We start from the raw sequence: 16,756 nt of genomic DNA, 5'->3' as shown, positions 1-16,756 counted from the left end.
TTGAAGGTTGATTCCTGAGAATCCAATTAGTTGTACATTCTTTGAAGCAACACCAATTGTTTGTTCATGTAACATTAGATGGTATACAAGCAAGTTAAAACAAAACATGTATTATATTATCTCTTCATTACCAAAATGAACTCTTCAGGATAGCAAGCCGTGGTCTTGATTAATCTGTTGCATGAAAAATTAAGCAGAACGTAACGAAACAGGGAAAACAAAGTCGGATTTCGCATCTTTTTTTACTCTTTCTCCATCAAAATCTCCTCCTTCATTCAAGAAGAAAAGTTGGTGCAAGGTGGTGATCTTCGTGGCTGATATTCTCTCTTGCTGCCGAGATGACTGATGTGTACTTCCAAGTGGATGTAAAACAACTCATTGATATTTGAGATTTTTTTTAATATATATAAAACAAAAATTATGAATTTAATTAATTAAGATCATGATTAGAGAGTAGATGCAAATTGTTTGGATAGTGGACGACCCTGGTGGTGGTGGTGGTGGTGGTCCAACCTTTTGTTTGGAAAACTAGAAAGAGCTTTGCCAAATTTCAAGTAAACCATTGCTTATGTTTGGAGATTGATCCATACACACGACGGCCAAGTATTACCATGACTGACATCCCATGTACTGAAAGCAAAAGCATGTTCTTGGCGTACTCCAATAATAAGCCAGAGAGAGGACGTAGATCCCTTTGAAGCCTGGAGGGATACTGAACTCAAGGCTCAAGCCATGTTTGCTTTCTTTGTGGGTTAAAAAACAAAAAACAACCAACTTGTGTAGGTCAATTTAATTATTTTTTGAAATCTTGGTCTGTCAATTTGTGTCTTATAAGTTATCATTATTATGTGATTAAGCCAAAATTGTCCTAATATTAATTGGATAGCTAAAAATAATTAGTTTGTGACAGACATTTATAAATAATAATAAAAAAAAAAAGACAGATTGAGCAATGTCAGCAAAGCTAGTCTGGGAGTTTGTGAGAAGAGAAGAAGTGAGAAAAGTTACTAGAGAGAAGAGAAGAGAAGAGGGTCTTTTGATCATGTTTGGAAGTTTAACCATTCCACACTTGGGAATAAGACATGACATTGGGGTTCTATACCAATTGCAAATGCTCGTAGTGAGAATCCCATTCAAATTTCCCTCGAGCAAACAGTGAACGAACCTTACCAGCTGACAAATTGAGTCAATCCCTATACATTGACAATATATTACTATGGATGTCACCCCCTGTCTATCTATTGTGCTAATCTATTACTGTTTGGAAAAAAAAATCAACCTATTTATCTTAGATGTATCATCATTCATCCATAAAAAAAAAAAAAAATTAATAGGAATCCTAGTATGTCAAATTTTTTTTCATTTTATAACAAATGTGTTAATGCATATTTAACTCAAATTGTGAGAAACGAGTAAAATTAGATACCTTTTTTTTTATATCATTACGTCACTCCTGTAATCTCTCCTTACCTCCCAAACTTAACAGCGAGGTTCAAACCCTAATCTGTAAGATGAAGCACGAAGCCAACAACCCTGACGGCTGTTGGTTAATTAACTTGGAGGCCTCAAGGCGTATAAGAACTACATATCAATTACGTAGAAAGAGAGCTTTTTCTTTGAAAAAATATTTGGTCCGACTGTACTCCATTTTTTATTATTGCTTTATTTATAATTCATTATCCCTATCCTTTCCTTTGCAATTGGGTGAAACCTTCGCCCATTCACAAAGTTTAGTAGCAGTATTGTACGACTTATCCGTCAAGTTCACAAAATACCGAAAAAGGCAAACCACCAAAAGAAAATATTAGAAAGGTTTTAATACTTTACTTTTCAACTCATTGCTTGCTCCGAACAATTACAATCAAATCTCATTCTTTGGGGAAAAAAATGTTTAGGTGAGAGTGTGCCTGTCTTGTTATAAAGGTAGTATAAATCAATACAAACAAAAGCTACCAAATAAATAGATATCTCGAGTTGTATAGTCTACTTCACTGTTAAAATCTGTCGAGATTCATTTTATTTTTTCAAAAAAAAAAAATGATCCGAGGCCTGACAAATTATATATTTTACTCCATTTCGAGGTGAATTAGTAATTTTTATATTTTTATTACATTATTTTTTGACTCAGTTATACTATATTTAAATTTTTGTTATATTATTTTTCAATTCAATTATACTAAAGGACAAATTTGTGGGAAATAGAACTTGTAAGGCCCATCCGCGTGAAATACATGATCTTCTATTTTTTTTTTGGTTGCCCGCCCGGTATTCGAAGCTTTTCCCGGACTAATCCGGATCCGACCCGCGTCGCGCACCTGACTATGGTGGGTGAGTCTCCCAACAGGGGTGCCTGCGTACACTAGAACTCGAACACGAGACCTGCTTAAGCAAATCCGAGCTAAGCCGAATCCTTGAAACATACACGATCTTCTATGAATGACATGACAGCCATCTTTATCCATTTTTCTTCTTTTTTCCCCTTTGGTATTTAGATGAAATAGTAGCCTGTATGTTTCAAGGAGCTAAGGTGCATAAAAAGTGAGTGAGCTCTCGAAAAACCATGGGATACGAGTCATATGACATTTCTCATTGAAACTGAGTAGAAAATGTTTTATTTTCTCTTAACAATTTTCCTATCTCTTTGGGAATTTAAGAAGGTTGTTTTGCTTTACATTTTCACAAATGGAATCATAGCCACATTGTTTTTTTTTTCTTTTTTTCGTGGCGTGGAGGAAGTTGACGACATACATGAAAAGTATTATGCTGTGATAGCATCTACTATATGATTTTATGCTAGATAGAACCGACGATACTCGAGTTTTCTTCATTCCAAAATGATTCATTTAATTATATTCCTAGTCACATCTCAATACTTCTATAATATCCCTGTTCTTAAACACGATTTCTGCTTGTGGAATCGAGTGTGTGGTTCATTATCATCAAGAATCTAATTTTTTCCATTTAAAAAATACTATATGTTATGAAATAATTATAAGATGTGGATGTCCGTTTATATTCTCAAGAAGGAAGATACATGTATTCTCTCCAGGTTCATTGGTACATTGGATGAACCTATTTATGGATGTACTTGAAGTACTAAATTCATGTATTAGTATTTAATAGGGTTCATGTACCTTTGATCTTGGATCACCTATATATAGGGTGAATCCTATTTCATTTGTAACTTGAAAGTACTTTGATCAGTGAATAGAATACTACTATAGTTCTTCTATCTCTCTCCGCTTTTCACTCTACTATTCCAATCCCTACTTTTGGTGGTTTATTTTATTAGTTTCACAACACTCTAAACTTTTTAGAGGAGGAAAAGAGGAGCCCGACAATGCAATTTCAATGCCATGTACCTACTCAACCAATTGCTAAGTCCTTTGGTACACCTGAGGAATGGGTTGGGTGACACCAATTTAGGGTTTATAGAATTTTGTTTCATGTGATTTTTCGTTAATTATTTAGCAATCTCCGGAACAAGAGGCAAGTCGTATTTGAAATGTTAAATAGGATAAGTAATATCACGTGATTTGTTATGCATGTCAAAATTTTATGATGAGACTTGGTAAGGGGGCTTCTCAAGAGGACTGAGGATTGGAAGTAGGGTGATACGGAGGAAGGAGTATAAATGAGAGATTTCGAATTCGAGACCTTCCACGTATAATAAAAAATATATATATATATTGAAAAAAATATCCTCCAATACACCTTGCCAAAGACTCAAACTTCAACCTGGCCTTGTTGGTATAGTCCCAAAAGCCCAATTTAAGATTGAGCCCAAAAGCCCCAAGGCCATAAAGAACAGTGCCTGGGAACTGGCCTTGCTAGTTGATGGCCCGAATGATGAACTTCTATTTCATTTCGGGTCACTGATGCACAAATATTTACAGATGAACCCAACTGTCTAAAGTATCTTATATATCTACTCCCAAACTTCTGGTCATGTCTACCATAGCATTTGTTGAGAGATGTCTGCTCACATTTCTTCAAAACCCACTTTATCTTTCACTCTCTCCTCTCAATTTATTTCAACAGGAAAAGAAAATCCCGCTTCACTTTCATGGTCTTCTTCTCTACCAAAGCTGAATCTTTCCATCACTACTACTTCCCCGTCAAGCCCTTTGAATCTCCTTCATAAGCAGGTTTGGATAAATCCCATTTTCCAAAGCTCTTTCTTTTTCCGCTTCGTGCTGTAAAATTCATTTCTTGGAGCTTTTTTGGTGCTCGATTCATTTAATATCCTGAAAAGATGCTTGAATTTGCTGAAACATTGTCGTCTGAGACTATCTTGTGCATCAGGAATTGTCAATTTTAGTTTCTTAAAGACGAAAATATAAAAGATGAACAAAGTAACGTGCAGGAGAAGCACGTCCACCAGTTCTTTGCTGAAATAATTGAGTCTGAAAGATTAAAGAACTTATCTTTGGGGAAATGTTATGGTTTAAGAATTATAGTTTCTCTGTTGAATTTTTATTTGTGTAAAGTTATTGCTGGGTGAGACATTAAGGGCCCGAAAGCACTTGGTTAAGATTGCATATACAGGTGATTTATGTTTATTTGTATATTATTATCATCATTATTGTTAAAACATACCTTGGTCAAGTATCTGGAGGAAAATTGCTTTTCTAAATGACCCTGTTGTTGAATTAATGACTAGATAAATTAGGTTGCAGAGGATATATGGTGCAACTTTTTAGACAATTAAGTACTTTTAAGGCATAGAATCTTCAGTCTTCCAATGATAATACGTGTAGTGTTAGTATGCAGGTAATGTGACTACACGTTATACGGGCTGCAGATTTCATTTGCATTTGGCTGATTATACATGATTCGACTGTGAATTGAAAGCTTGTTGGGAAATTATCAGCACCCTTACTGAAAATCGTTCTCTTCCTAAAGGGGTAGTGTGTATGTCACATAGTGAAAGTACATTTTAGTTGTTGCACAAACTTTCAGGGTAATAATATAGTCTGAATTAGGGTGTCCAGTGCAGAGTTTCGGTTTGCCTCTGATGCATCGTAGTTCACACTTTAGATGTAATCTTCAAATGAGAAATGATGGGCTCAGTAGAAAAGCAGCAAATGCTTTTTTAAGTAATGTACATTTATTTCAACATGTTTTAGACTTTTGTTGTTGAAGCTGCCTGGACTCGGAGATCTCGAAGTGAAGCAGCCAAAAAGCCTAACAGAAAATCATGGAAACAACGGACAGACATGTACATGAGACCATTTCTACTCAATGTTTTCTTCTCAAAACGATTTATCCATGCTAAAGTGATGCATAGGGGAACCAGCAAGGTGATATCTGTGGCAACAACCAATGCCAAGGATCTTCGGAACACATTACCGTCTCTTACTGACAACAATGCTTGCAGAGTAATTGGGAAACTTATTGCAGAACGGTCAAAAGAAGCTGATGTCTTTGCAATTGCCTATGAACCTGACAAAAACCAGCGGATTGAAGGCAGACTTGCAATTATTCTTGATACCATCCAGGAGAATGGTATTATTTTTGTCTAGACTTTTGCTGCTGCTTTTTGGCCTTTCCTGCCACTGCTCCACCATCTCCGCAGAATGTAACTTCTTTCTACTGTGGCTTGAAGTACTGTAAAGGCATATGAAATACGGAAGAATGTTTACTAGAACGTGACGAGGAAGTAGAATTAGTGTATGACAAAATGCAGCATCCAGGATGTACCTTGCTTTGATTTGGAAACCTGCTGCCATTCTTATTGTACCTCTTCCTCTGATTGTTTATATTGCAGGCTACAACCTTGCTATGGAATGATGAAGAAAAGATTTCTTTCATCAAGTTTTCTAGTTTTACATAGAAGAGGAAGTTTTCTTCCCACCTTATGCATTGCAAAAGAAATCACAGGAGGATGTCTGGGCGTTATAGTTTTTCAGCCGATGGAGTGATGACTGATGAAAACATTGTGTAGAGGCAGAGGTCTTTACCAGATGCCTTCTTGTTGTGGCAGCCCAACAGGAGAAATGTAAACAAGAAAATGAACATTCAAGCTTGGAAGCTTAGAATGTGATTCAGGCTTCAGAGTATTATTGCTCATTTTTGCAACTGATGGAGCGAGAGTGCTGGACTATTTGCATGCCTCTTCAGGGTCTGAAATTCAAATTTGCATTTTGTCCTTTATTCTTTGCTTCAGGGTGCTTGGTTTTTATAATTCGAGGAATTCAAAGAACATGATAGGCTTTATTTGACATCCGTTTCGACGGCTGGACGTACAAAAGGGGCAAAGCAACTAAAACAGAGGATGCATAAAAGGAATAGAATAAATTGATAAGAATAAAATCTTATCCAATAGTAGTCTAACAACAACAGAAGGAGAAAGTTTTTTATACTTCTGCAGTTCCGCTGCACCACATCATTGAGACTGTATAGAGATTAGAGGGAAAGGGAAACAATTAATCATAAAAACTTGAGATGATCTTATTATCAAAAAAAATTCTCTTCATATGACATTACGGAGGCATCCTACTCATGGAAGCCACAACCTCACTTCTAAATAGTAATAAAAAATCAAGAAAACACAAATTTTCTAGTGGAGTAACAAGTATAGCCGCAAATCCACTTGCTGACATGCTAAGAAATTATGCCGCCAATAACATTATACCTGTTGAGTAAAAAGCGCAATCAGTGAAGCATTAACTTGAAGCAAATATGGCTGATGAACAAATTCCATCATGCCATCCAAACTCTATTAATTTCTAAAGAATGATATATTATAGTGCAGATGCATGTAAAAACCAATTAGACTACCATTCTAAAGATGGCATCAGAAGAGTAAGTACTGAATATATTACCATAACAGGAATCTCGGGTACTGTATGTTACATGTTATCCTAGGCGGCAACCTGCACCACAAATTCTTCAGAATTAGTTCCCAGAAGGGAAAACTGACTGAAAATTAGGCAATCTAAGGTCATCAAAAAAATGACACACAAAACTTCTAGCCTCCCTTTCAGAAGTTTTCATTGGAGAGGTTTTCTACTGATAAAAAAAAAGTCTTCAACCAAAAGCATTTACTTAAAAAAACATATATTAACACTTTCATGCATCAGTCACTAGGAAGCAAATCCTTTCTATGAGGACAGGATTGACTCTGATAGCTCAACAAAACCTTAAAAGTTTGTGAGCTCAAGGAAATAGATAAAGGCAACATTTATTCTCTTAGTATTCACTGCCTGAAAGCTGCATCAAAATTCTTATGCAATGTACAGAGACTGTTTTGCCTAAAATAATCTGTCTCAAACAGCAAACCAAGAACCAAAGAAGAACGCTTTTTTTTTTTTTGGTGTCAGTTTATCATTTAAATCTCACGCCAGTGTTCATACTTATGTTCTCTAGGTGGCAAAATTAGAAGCCAACTTTAAACTTTCATTTCCTGTTTCTGGAAATATGGGGAGCCAACTCGCAAACACAACCCAGAAAAGAATTGGAAGGAGTGTGAATAACAATCCTTTTTGAACAGTACTAATTGCTTTGATCTTATTTGCCATTTTGCGATGATCAATTCTTTCAATTCTTTCAATGATCAAATAGTTTTTCTTCCATATCTTCTTCTTCTTCTTTTAGTTTTTTTTGTTTTGTTTATGTTTTTGGTAATTATCAATGATCCATACCCCTATGGCTGCAATGTCAATAATTTGCAACTGAATCCTCAAGCCAGCAGAAAAAAACACAAGCTCAAGGTAAATACGATGATAGTTTCAAATATATGATGATGATTAATTTTTAATAGAATTGCTGTAACTTTCTAAGCTGAAAGATATTATGCACTCCCATTTACATTCTATATAAAATAAGGCTGATTTTACTATCATTCTGCAAATACACAACATAGTTACAACCATAATTTGGCAGCACCCATTCAGGTTTTTGTCCCCTTTCTAAAGGATGGAGCATAGGAAGTTTCTATAATGCATTACCTCAACATTGGATGGGGTGAAAACTTCTTTAACAGCTCCAAATACTTCTTCCACAGGCTTTGCAGCATCAATCTGCACATCAGAGAACCTTCAAGTTACCGATTATGCTCGACCTCTTCTTTAGTGAACAAAAAGACTTAGTGAAAATGGAAAATTGAAGTATATAAAAAGTATTACCTTCCGAACCTTCCCTTTAGAGTTGTAGTATTCAATTACAGGAAGACTGGATTCCATGTAAACCCTAAAACGCTTCCTTATTGTCTCAATGTTATCATCTTCTCTTCCCTTCACATGGAAACAGAAATCAAAATCAAATATGTAGCAGGGTATATTCAGACCGTAGTAAGAGAGCAACTATAAGGTTTAACTGGTTTTCAGACAGTAGAACAAGGGGACATTATACCCAATGTTGTCAAATGGAAAGCAAGTCTAACCTGGTTTCGACTCAGAAGACGCTTTTCCATCTCTTCTTCCGGACAATCAAAAAAAAGGACAAATGTTGGTTCCATTCCAGTCTGCAGAACAAGAAATGAAGCAGCACTAACTTTTAACATATACTGGTCTAAAACTCCCAGTGCAGGTAACAATCAACAGGAAACAGTGGGAAATGCAATGATTTGGTCCACTGAACTAATGAAATGAAATTTAAAGGGAAGGTATAACAGAAAACTTACAACTAACTCAAAGGCTGCACGGTTTTCCTCATTACGAGGGAAACCATCAATTAGGAACTTGTCATTGCCACTTTCATTCATGGCTCGTTGGAGAAGCTTAATTGTCACCTCAGAAGGCACTATTTTGCCCTCCTTAATCATGTTCTGAATCATTGTCCTATATAGTAGATGAGTATAAAAATCAAAATCACATAAGACTTTAAAAGGTAAAAAGCGATTAAAGACAAAAATCAGTACGTTCAAGGGCCATAGATGATACAATATGAGTGATAATAAAGGTCTCCATAAAATGGCAGATTTATATGCAACAAAAAGAAAAAAGGATAATTTCCACCTTTACAATCCCCAAGAATTAAATGCTCAAATATAGTAAAGAAATAAAGATGTTTGTACATGCCCAGGGATTATAAAACTTACAAATCGAGATTGTGATATTCAGATTAAAGCGAGATATTTACTACTAAACAACCTCGGAGAATGAATTATGTTGGTCCTCTAAGCAACTCCAGTCACTTAACAACTAAGACACACCATTCTTGTCTTAAAGTGAATTGTGCAATTTTGACTAAATGGTTTTCTATCTACATAGAAATAGTAGTAAGAAAGTTGCACAAACTTTTGAATCTCCCTTATCAATGATCAAATGAGAAAAATCTATAAAAAGCAAGTACATGTCAAGAATTTCTTATAGATGTTGTACAACCAGTTATCTATGTCATCAGTAAAGTTGTACGCATCAAGAGTATATCCTCCAGATGACCACCACACAGTCATATCCATGTCAAGAGTGTCCTTTAGGTGAGCAAAACAGTCATAGCCATGTCAAATGAAGCAAAATCTGTACATTTTGCTTCCAGGAACCAAGAGAAAAAGCACATATAAAAAGAGAATATTCATAGCCTGTGGAGTTTCAGTAACAGCTATAAATGGTGAGCAGAGATTTTACCCATTTTCCGAACCAGATTTTATTTCTGCTCTAAGGAGATCACCAGCACTAAGGTGGGTGTATCCATAATGCTCGACAATGTTAGCACACTGGGTTCCCTTGCCACTACCTGGGCCACCTGTTTATTTTATAATTATAGGAGGTATTAACATCCATTATTGAAATTATTAAAAAGATAGAACCAAAAGCACTGAGATAATAAAGCCAAGCATCCAATTTCACTAATTTTTGGAAATGCAAGGATAAAACATAATTGTCTATCTATAAAGAACTAAAGCAAGAGAACTGCACTTACCCAAGACAAAAACAACTGTAACCTTTTTGTCAGTCAACAGACTTCCATTTGCATCCTAAAATAAAAGATCACATGTTAAACAAGACACATGGCCAAATAAGTGAGGGGTATTTCTGGTTTCTTGCCTCTAGAACGGTCATTTCTGACCTTGACATCAAACTTTCTGAAACAGGATAATTTCAATAAGAACAACTTTTGACCAGTAAAGAACTAATTGCATTTCGTAGGTTACTCTAAGTACATCAGTTCAAGCATTCTCGAATTCTTTGCTTGACAAGACTATCATATGAGGATTATAGCAGTTTGGGCAACAGTAAGAATTGATAATGCAAAATGGATCAGCAAATATACCTTGCTGGCAGCATCAAGAACAGTCCCCATGAGCACCAACCAAAGCTGTGCAAGAGAACCAAACATCAACATAAGGTAACAATAGTTTAAAACCTCAGAATAACTCAAAAATTTTAGGAATACAGGTTTCATATAGTTATATATCATTGACAGCTGAAAACAAGATTATGATATAATAGGTGCGTGTCTATAGTGCAATCTAGTTCAAAGCCAATAGCTGGTTGCACCAAATTCCAGAACACAAGCATCCTGTGACATAGACTACCCATATCTGATAATTACTATCCACACTAAACTTTAATCAGTTTAAGAGGACAAGATAAAAACCTCCCACTGAATATCTTCAAAAGCTTTTCAAGTGATCTTCTTCAAGTGACAAGACAAAGGGAAACAGAAATTAGACTTCAAACAACCTAAACAAGTACATCTGTTACTTAGGTGTAAGACCAATTTTTCTATTTTTGGATCCAACAATCTACGACAAATAAATCCAATCTTTACAAGCCTTCTTCATGAATATACTATTAGAAGATTTTTCTTCAACTTTTTACTGCCCCCCAAGGACCCCAAGGACATCTCACATTCAAGATATAAACTACAACAAATGACTCAGGGTGTATATACACACGTGCATTACCATTCTTTTGACACTTCTTTAAGTTATGCAGGATGTAAAGAGAAAAGCATTTTTGTGCGCCTTCTTTGACAGATAAAGGTTTGCGCAGAGTGATTATAGCAAAAGTGGAGCCTTTAGCAAAAAGGACATTGAGCACTGAAATCATCAAATGTTATCTTTCAGCTAAAACAAGAGAAAGTCGATACAAAATCTTTTTTTTTAATTGTAGAATGACTTTCTAGAAAAACAATGAAAAAAAAATGTGGTTTATATAAAATAAGAAGGCATGCTAGACAAATCAAAGAAAACTAAATGTATCTACCCTACAAAAATTCAAACTTTGGTGAAAGCTTTGTCTATTTGTTGAGATCAAGAACAGATCAAGCAGATCATGCATGGCAAGAAAAAAATCCAAAATTCCCATCGTAAGGAAGTAATTTAGTTGTTTAATCAGCAGAAAGTTACAAAGCCAATTACAGAGCTACAACTATTGTGGAGGGGGGAAAAATATTCAATTTAATCAAACTGCAAGACAAGATCTACAGAATTTAACCATTATCCGCTGAAACCTATTTGTCAAGCTCGCATACGTGTATATTACCATAAAATCAAAATTCAGCAAAATCTAACCAAATGTAACAACAATTTGCGCATAAAATCATGATTCTTCGCCAAACAAGCAACAGAAATTGACGTTTAACAAGGAAGACAAACACTTTACCACAAGATCTATCTAACATAAATAATGCAAGAAAAACTCAAAAACTGAATCAAGCCTAACGAATTATCAACGAGATCAATATACAATTGCGAGCACTAAAGGCAATAATACAGAATTTCAATCCTAAACTAAAAAACATCATAACAAAAAAACACCAGAACTTTAAAATAAGCAAATGTGAAGACGGTGGAGCAAAGAGAGAAGGAAACCACAAGATCAATTATCAAATTAACCGGAAAGGATTGCAGAAGACAAGATCTGAGAGGATTCTGGATAGATAGATAGATAGATTACCTGGTAGAGAAGGAAAATAAGAGAGATGAAAGCGAGGGAAATAAGGAGAGAGATGTAGCTTTGGGCAGCTAGGACAGGCCTGAGAAGAAACGGAGAGCAGCAGCTTCGGTATTTATAGAGAGGGGAAAATAATTGCGGGGGAATCGTTTTTAACTGCCAATTAAAACAGGTTGGTGGTAGGAAACCCGCACTCCCGCGGTACAAATTATAGATCTTCTTCTTCCCCTCTCACCAGTCACCAGGGGAGGTGACATAGTGAATAGTGAATAGTAATGTCACATTCAATTTCAAGCAAACCGAACATTCTGCTGTCCTTTTTGAGCCAGTCAGTCAACCAGCATGAAGATTTAATTTTATGATTTTTTTTTGGGGGAAAATATCAGAAACCTCCTTTGATGTTTCTCTTAATAAATAACATGCAGTACTTTTGAGATTTTACTCCTTATAAGATTTACTCTTTTAAAAATATCATTTACCTCCTTTATTTTTGCTATTTATTTGGCAAAATTTTTGAAACCCCTAAGCTACACTTTTGGTGCTTTCGCTGAACAAAAAAACTGTTAAGCCACTTTGTTTGTTTCATTAAAAAATCACCACTTCAAATATAATCTTATGTAATGCCACCACATCACAAAGTATTAGTAGTTCTAAACATATAAATTTGAAAAAATAAAAAAAAATACTTGTAAAGAAATACATTAGCATCAATTCAACTTTATATAATTAAAACCAATTTTTTATAAATCCTATTTTTTCCAACTTCTTCTTAAACCCCTCCCGTCACTTATGTTTTTATGTTGTACTGAATCACTACAGAATGAAATCAAAACATGTAATACACTCAACCATAATCACTAATTTACAACAAAAAAAAAAATCGCGTAGTCATTCAAGAAAATGGACAAGATAGAGTGTTAAAAGAAGAGGGAAGAAAAGAAGGTAACTTTTGTTTCTTTTTCTTTAATTTTTTTAATTCCATTTATTTGATACGCGTGTTATGTATGAAGCCAGGATTAATACAACCATTTTGCAATTTGTAAGGAAGTTGAGTGATATTTTTAAAACTTTAAAAGTACTGAGTGTTATTAAAAGAAATCTCACCAGAGGTTTATAATACTCCCCCATTTTTTGTCCGTAAAGTAGACAGAAGAGGTCCCATCTATCCAGGATAATTATTAGGATTAATCTATAATATACCTCAGGTAAAATCTTTTTATGATTTTTCTTCAATTATACATGTGGTCTTCTCATCCAAACGTGGTTTAAACTTATTTTGAGGAAGAAAAGCGATACAAATATGATTATATATTTAAGATTTTTTTGGTAAGGAGTGCTTATTAGTGCACTTAATTTATACTAAATCTCAAATAATATTTCGCTTGCATCGTAAACACATTTTCCAACTCACCTTTTTATATTTTCAACCACCTTTTTATCTCGCATACATCACATCACAAAAAGTATTACAGTAATTATTTCAAATAATATTTCAAATATTACCCTATCCAAACGTGCAGCCCGACATTCACTATCTTTTTCTAGTTTTCTTGTATTTAAGCATTTTTCCATTTAACTTTTTTAAAAAAAAAAAAAAAACCCTATACGCGTTGATTTTTCCCATTTGATTTTTGAAAAAGTATACGCGTTGCTCCATTTACCAAGGGTCAAAAGACGCATTATAATTTATAACCTTTCTAAGTTCTCGCGTCAAAGCGATGACCATTTGTGCATATTGAGAAGTTTCGAGTGTGGCCCCTTGACTATTTTGGGCCAATTCGGTATGGAAACATTTCAGATCAAGGGATAATTCTACTTTGCACCCTTTAATTATATCAGAATTTTCACTTTGTTCTCTGAATTTTAAAGTAGGACATTTTAGATCCTAAAATATAAAATATAAAGTATGTTTCACTTTTGTCTCTAAAGTATAAATTCTGCCCCATTTAAGTATTACTTAAAGAACCAAAGTATAAAAAGCTCAATAGTTTTGAAACTAAAATGGGATAGATTCTATCTTAAATGGACAACTTTAATACTTTAAGGAGTCTATTGTGTTTGGATGGTAGATTATTTGAGATAATTTTTTGAAAAAATTTAATACTATAACACTTTTTTTTAATGTGATATATATGAGATAAAAAAAGTAAAATTAATTCGAGAAAGTAAATAAATACAAGAGACGGTAAATAAGATTAAATAAAGAAAGTATATAAATCCAAGGAGGATAATAATTATTAGCGAAATATGAGATTTACATTTATCAATCAAAAACTCATAACTCGAAACTCAGAAAGTGGTACTAACTATATAAGTCGAGTCTGAATTTGTTAAAACTCGGATCAAATAGTCCGATTGACGAGCCTAATTACTTGTCACCCCTATTGCTAACCAACCGAAGTAATCAATCACAACTAATTTTGATCCATAACCAACCACAAAACATTGTAACCGTCAAGTTAACTAAAATTCTATTCAAAACATTTTTAAAAGATCAAAGGTTGTGTTTGGATTGCATTTTCCGTAATTTTTCATGGAAAAATTACTGTAACGATTTGATGTATGTGAGGGAAAAAGGTAATAGGGAAATATGATCACGGAAAATGACGTAATTTTTCGACGAAAACCGGCAATCCAAACCTGGCCGCTTTTTTATTTATAAAAATTTTATACTAAATTCTTTCATATAAAAAGTGATCGTTCCTAAATCACACACACACATCCAGTGCACCATTATCGCTAGTTACAAATTAACCTACGGATTGTAGGATTAATGCTTTAGACTAAATAACATTTATTATATGTAATGAGCATTGCCAATTTGGCAGAAGCCTTGATGTTGAGTACATGACCATGGCATGGACTAGCAAACGACCTTCACTGCATACCGTTGAAACGACGCAAAGTTCCTAATTACTAGTAATTACCCTCCGCATTTCATTCCTCCATGTCTCCACCGACCACAGCGTAAGGCTCCCGACGCTCTCCTGTGTCTAATCACGCCATTCAATCAATCGAACCCAAAAAGCCGAGACAAAAGCTTGCAGCCTCTGCTCATTAACGTGCGGAGACAGATCTAAAGGGGATTAAATGTCGCGCAATTCTTTTGTCGCATGGCATTTAAGTGCTTGCTTGGATCTACTCCTTTATACTGAGGCTCGGCTAGTATACTTCCGTCTCATTATTATTGTCATATTTTTACTGTATTGATATTTCAAAATAAGTGTTACCGTTTCAAATTTAACACATGTTTTCTAATCTTACAATTTGAAAAAATAACTTTTTTAAAATCCCAATACACATCTATCAAGAGAATATTTTGAATTCAAATGATATATATGTAAATTCATCAATGCCTCCTCATCTGAACATAATGATTACTATGTCTCCGTAAAAAGTTGGATTCCCAAAAAACGATTCTAATATTGGGATAGTGAGAGTAGTATTTTCTAACTCATTTGGCATTTATAATCCCGGTCGAATATTGATATCTTATGTGCAACGTAATTAGTTGAATGTTGATTTTTGGGTTCATTTCACTTCAATATGCACAATTGGTTATTGCTTTGACGTGAGAACTTAGAAAAGGTTATAAATTATAATGCGTCTTTTGACTCTTAGTAAATGGAGCAGCGCGTATAGGTTTTTTTTTTAAAAAAGTTAAATAGGAAAAATGCTTAAATACAAGAAAACTAGGAAAAGATACTGTGAATGTAAGGCTGTACGCATATAATAATTTTAGTATAAATTAAGAATAAATCTTGTATACACTGACAGGATATACACTATAACGGTTGGATGCATGACATATGTGCAAAATTTGGGTTTCAAATTTAAATTCGAATTATGTGTCATGCGCTCAATAGTAAAAGTGTATAGAAGATTAATTCATAAATTAAGTGCATAATAACCACTCCTTACGGAAAAACTCTTAAATATATACTATAATTTAGTCTAAAGCATTAATCCTACAATCCGTAGGTTATTTTGTAACTAGCGATAAAGGTGCATTGGATGTGTGTGCAATCAATTTTTTCGATGAAAGAATTTAATATAAAATTTTCATTAAAAAAAATGTAAACTTTGATCTTTCAAAAGTCTTTTGAATAGAATTTTAGTTAACTTGATGGTTACAAAGCTTGTGGGTGGTTATGGGTGAAAATTAGTTGTAATTATATTGATTGGCACTATGGGTGACAAGTAATTAGGCTTGTCAATCGAGCCATCTGATCCGAGTTTTAACAAGCTCAGGCTCGACTCATATAGTTAGTACCATTTTCTGAGTTTCGAATTATAAGTTTTGGATTGATAACTGTAAATCTCATACTTCGCTAACAATTATTATCCCTTTTAGATTTATATACTTTCCCTATTTAATATTATCTACTGTCTCTTGTATTTATTTACTTTTCTTAATTAATATTATATTTTAAAAAATATGACACATGAAAGAGCACCCGTTAGTGTAGAGTAAGAGTAGGTGTAGAATAGGATTTATTGTGTACAAGGAAAAAAAAAAAACCACCTGTTAGACAGACTCTTTTTAACATATTGTTATTTTTATTATTTTTTGACGTTTAAAGCACACTTTTAACCGCGATTTATTCATCTTTGGGCCCTAGTCTTGCAAACATATAATTTCATCCCAAGAACCCCGCCTTGGGCAAGAGTCTTTTGGAGGCATGCCAGTATATTCTTTCAGAATCGCGTCGAACATATAGGAAAGGAATAAGAATAGAGTTCCATGGATGTGGTCCTACTTTCATTTCACCAATACTGACCTTGAGTACCTTTCAGAAGTTGCCCACTCTTCTGTTGATCAAAAGCACTTGTTGCTTTGTGCATTCTCATTCTATCTATTCGTCAGCATTGAATATGTTCTAGAGGCTGACCAAGTAAACCTTTGAATA

At 34.3% G+C, this 16,756-nt stretch overlaps 2 protein-coding genes across 2 annotated transcripts; one reads left to right on the top strand and one right to left on the bottom strand.

Moving 5' to 3' along the window:
- Window positions 1-3,963: 3,963 nt before the first annotated feature.
- On the top strand, window positions 3,964-6,156 carry LOC113760765 (50S ribosomal protein L18). The gene is made up of 2 exons (XM_027303482.1): window positions 3,964-4,148; window positions 5,130-6,156. Exons 1-2 carry the CDS (start codon window positions 3,975-3,977, stop codon window positions 5,523-5,525), a joined length of 570 nt encoding a protein of 189 aa, XP_027159283.1. The 5' UTR covers window positions 3,964-3,974; the 3' UTR covers window positions 5,526-6,156.
- Window positions 6,157-6,282: 126 nt separating this feature from the next.
- Window positions 6,283-12,065, bottom strand: LOC113760766 (UMP-CMP kinase 3-like). The gene is made up of 10 exons (XM_027303483.1): window positions 11,850-12,065; window positions 10,219-10,263; window positions 9,868-9,922; window positions 9,573-9,690; window positions 8,627-8,783; window positions 8,387-8,467; window positions 8,130-8,237; window positions 7,953-8,024; window positions 6,828-6,878; window positions 6,283-6,637 (listed from the first exon to the last, which is right to left on the bottom strand). Exons 2-9 carry the CDS (start codon window positions 10,246-10,248, stop codon window positions 6,867-6,869), a joined length of 633 nt encoding a protein of 210 aa, XP_027159284.1. The 5' UTR covers window positions 10,249-10,263; window positions 11,850-12,065; the 3' UTR covers window positions 6,283-6,637; window positions 6,828-6,866.
- Window positions 12,066-16,756: the final 4,691 nt, after the last annotated feature.

Source organism: Coffea eugenioides, chromosome 2 (genome assembly GCF_003713205.1).
Source record: "Coffea eugenioides isolate CCC68of chromosome 2, Ceug_1.0, whole genome shotgun sequence".
NCBI classification, from domain to species: Eukaryota; Viridiplantae; Streptophyta; class Magnoliopsida; order Gentianales; family Rubiaceae; genus Coffea; species Coffea eugenioides.
Note: the sequence above shows the minus strand (reverse complement) of the source record. Positions and strands in the feature narration are given on the sequence as shown.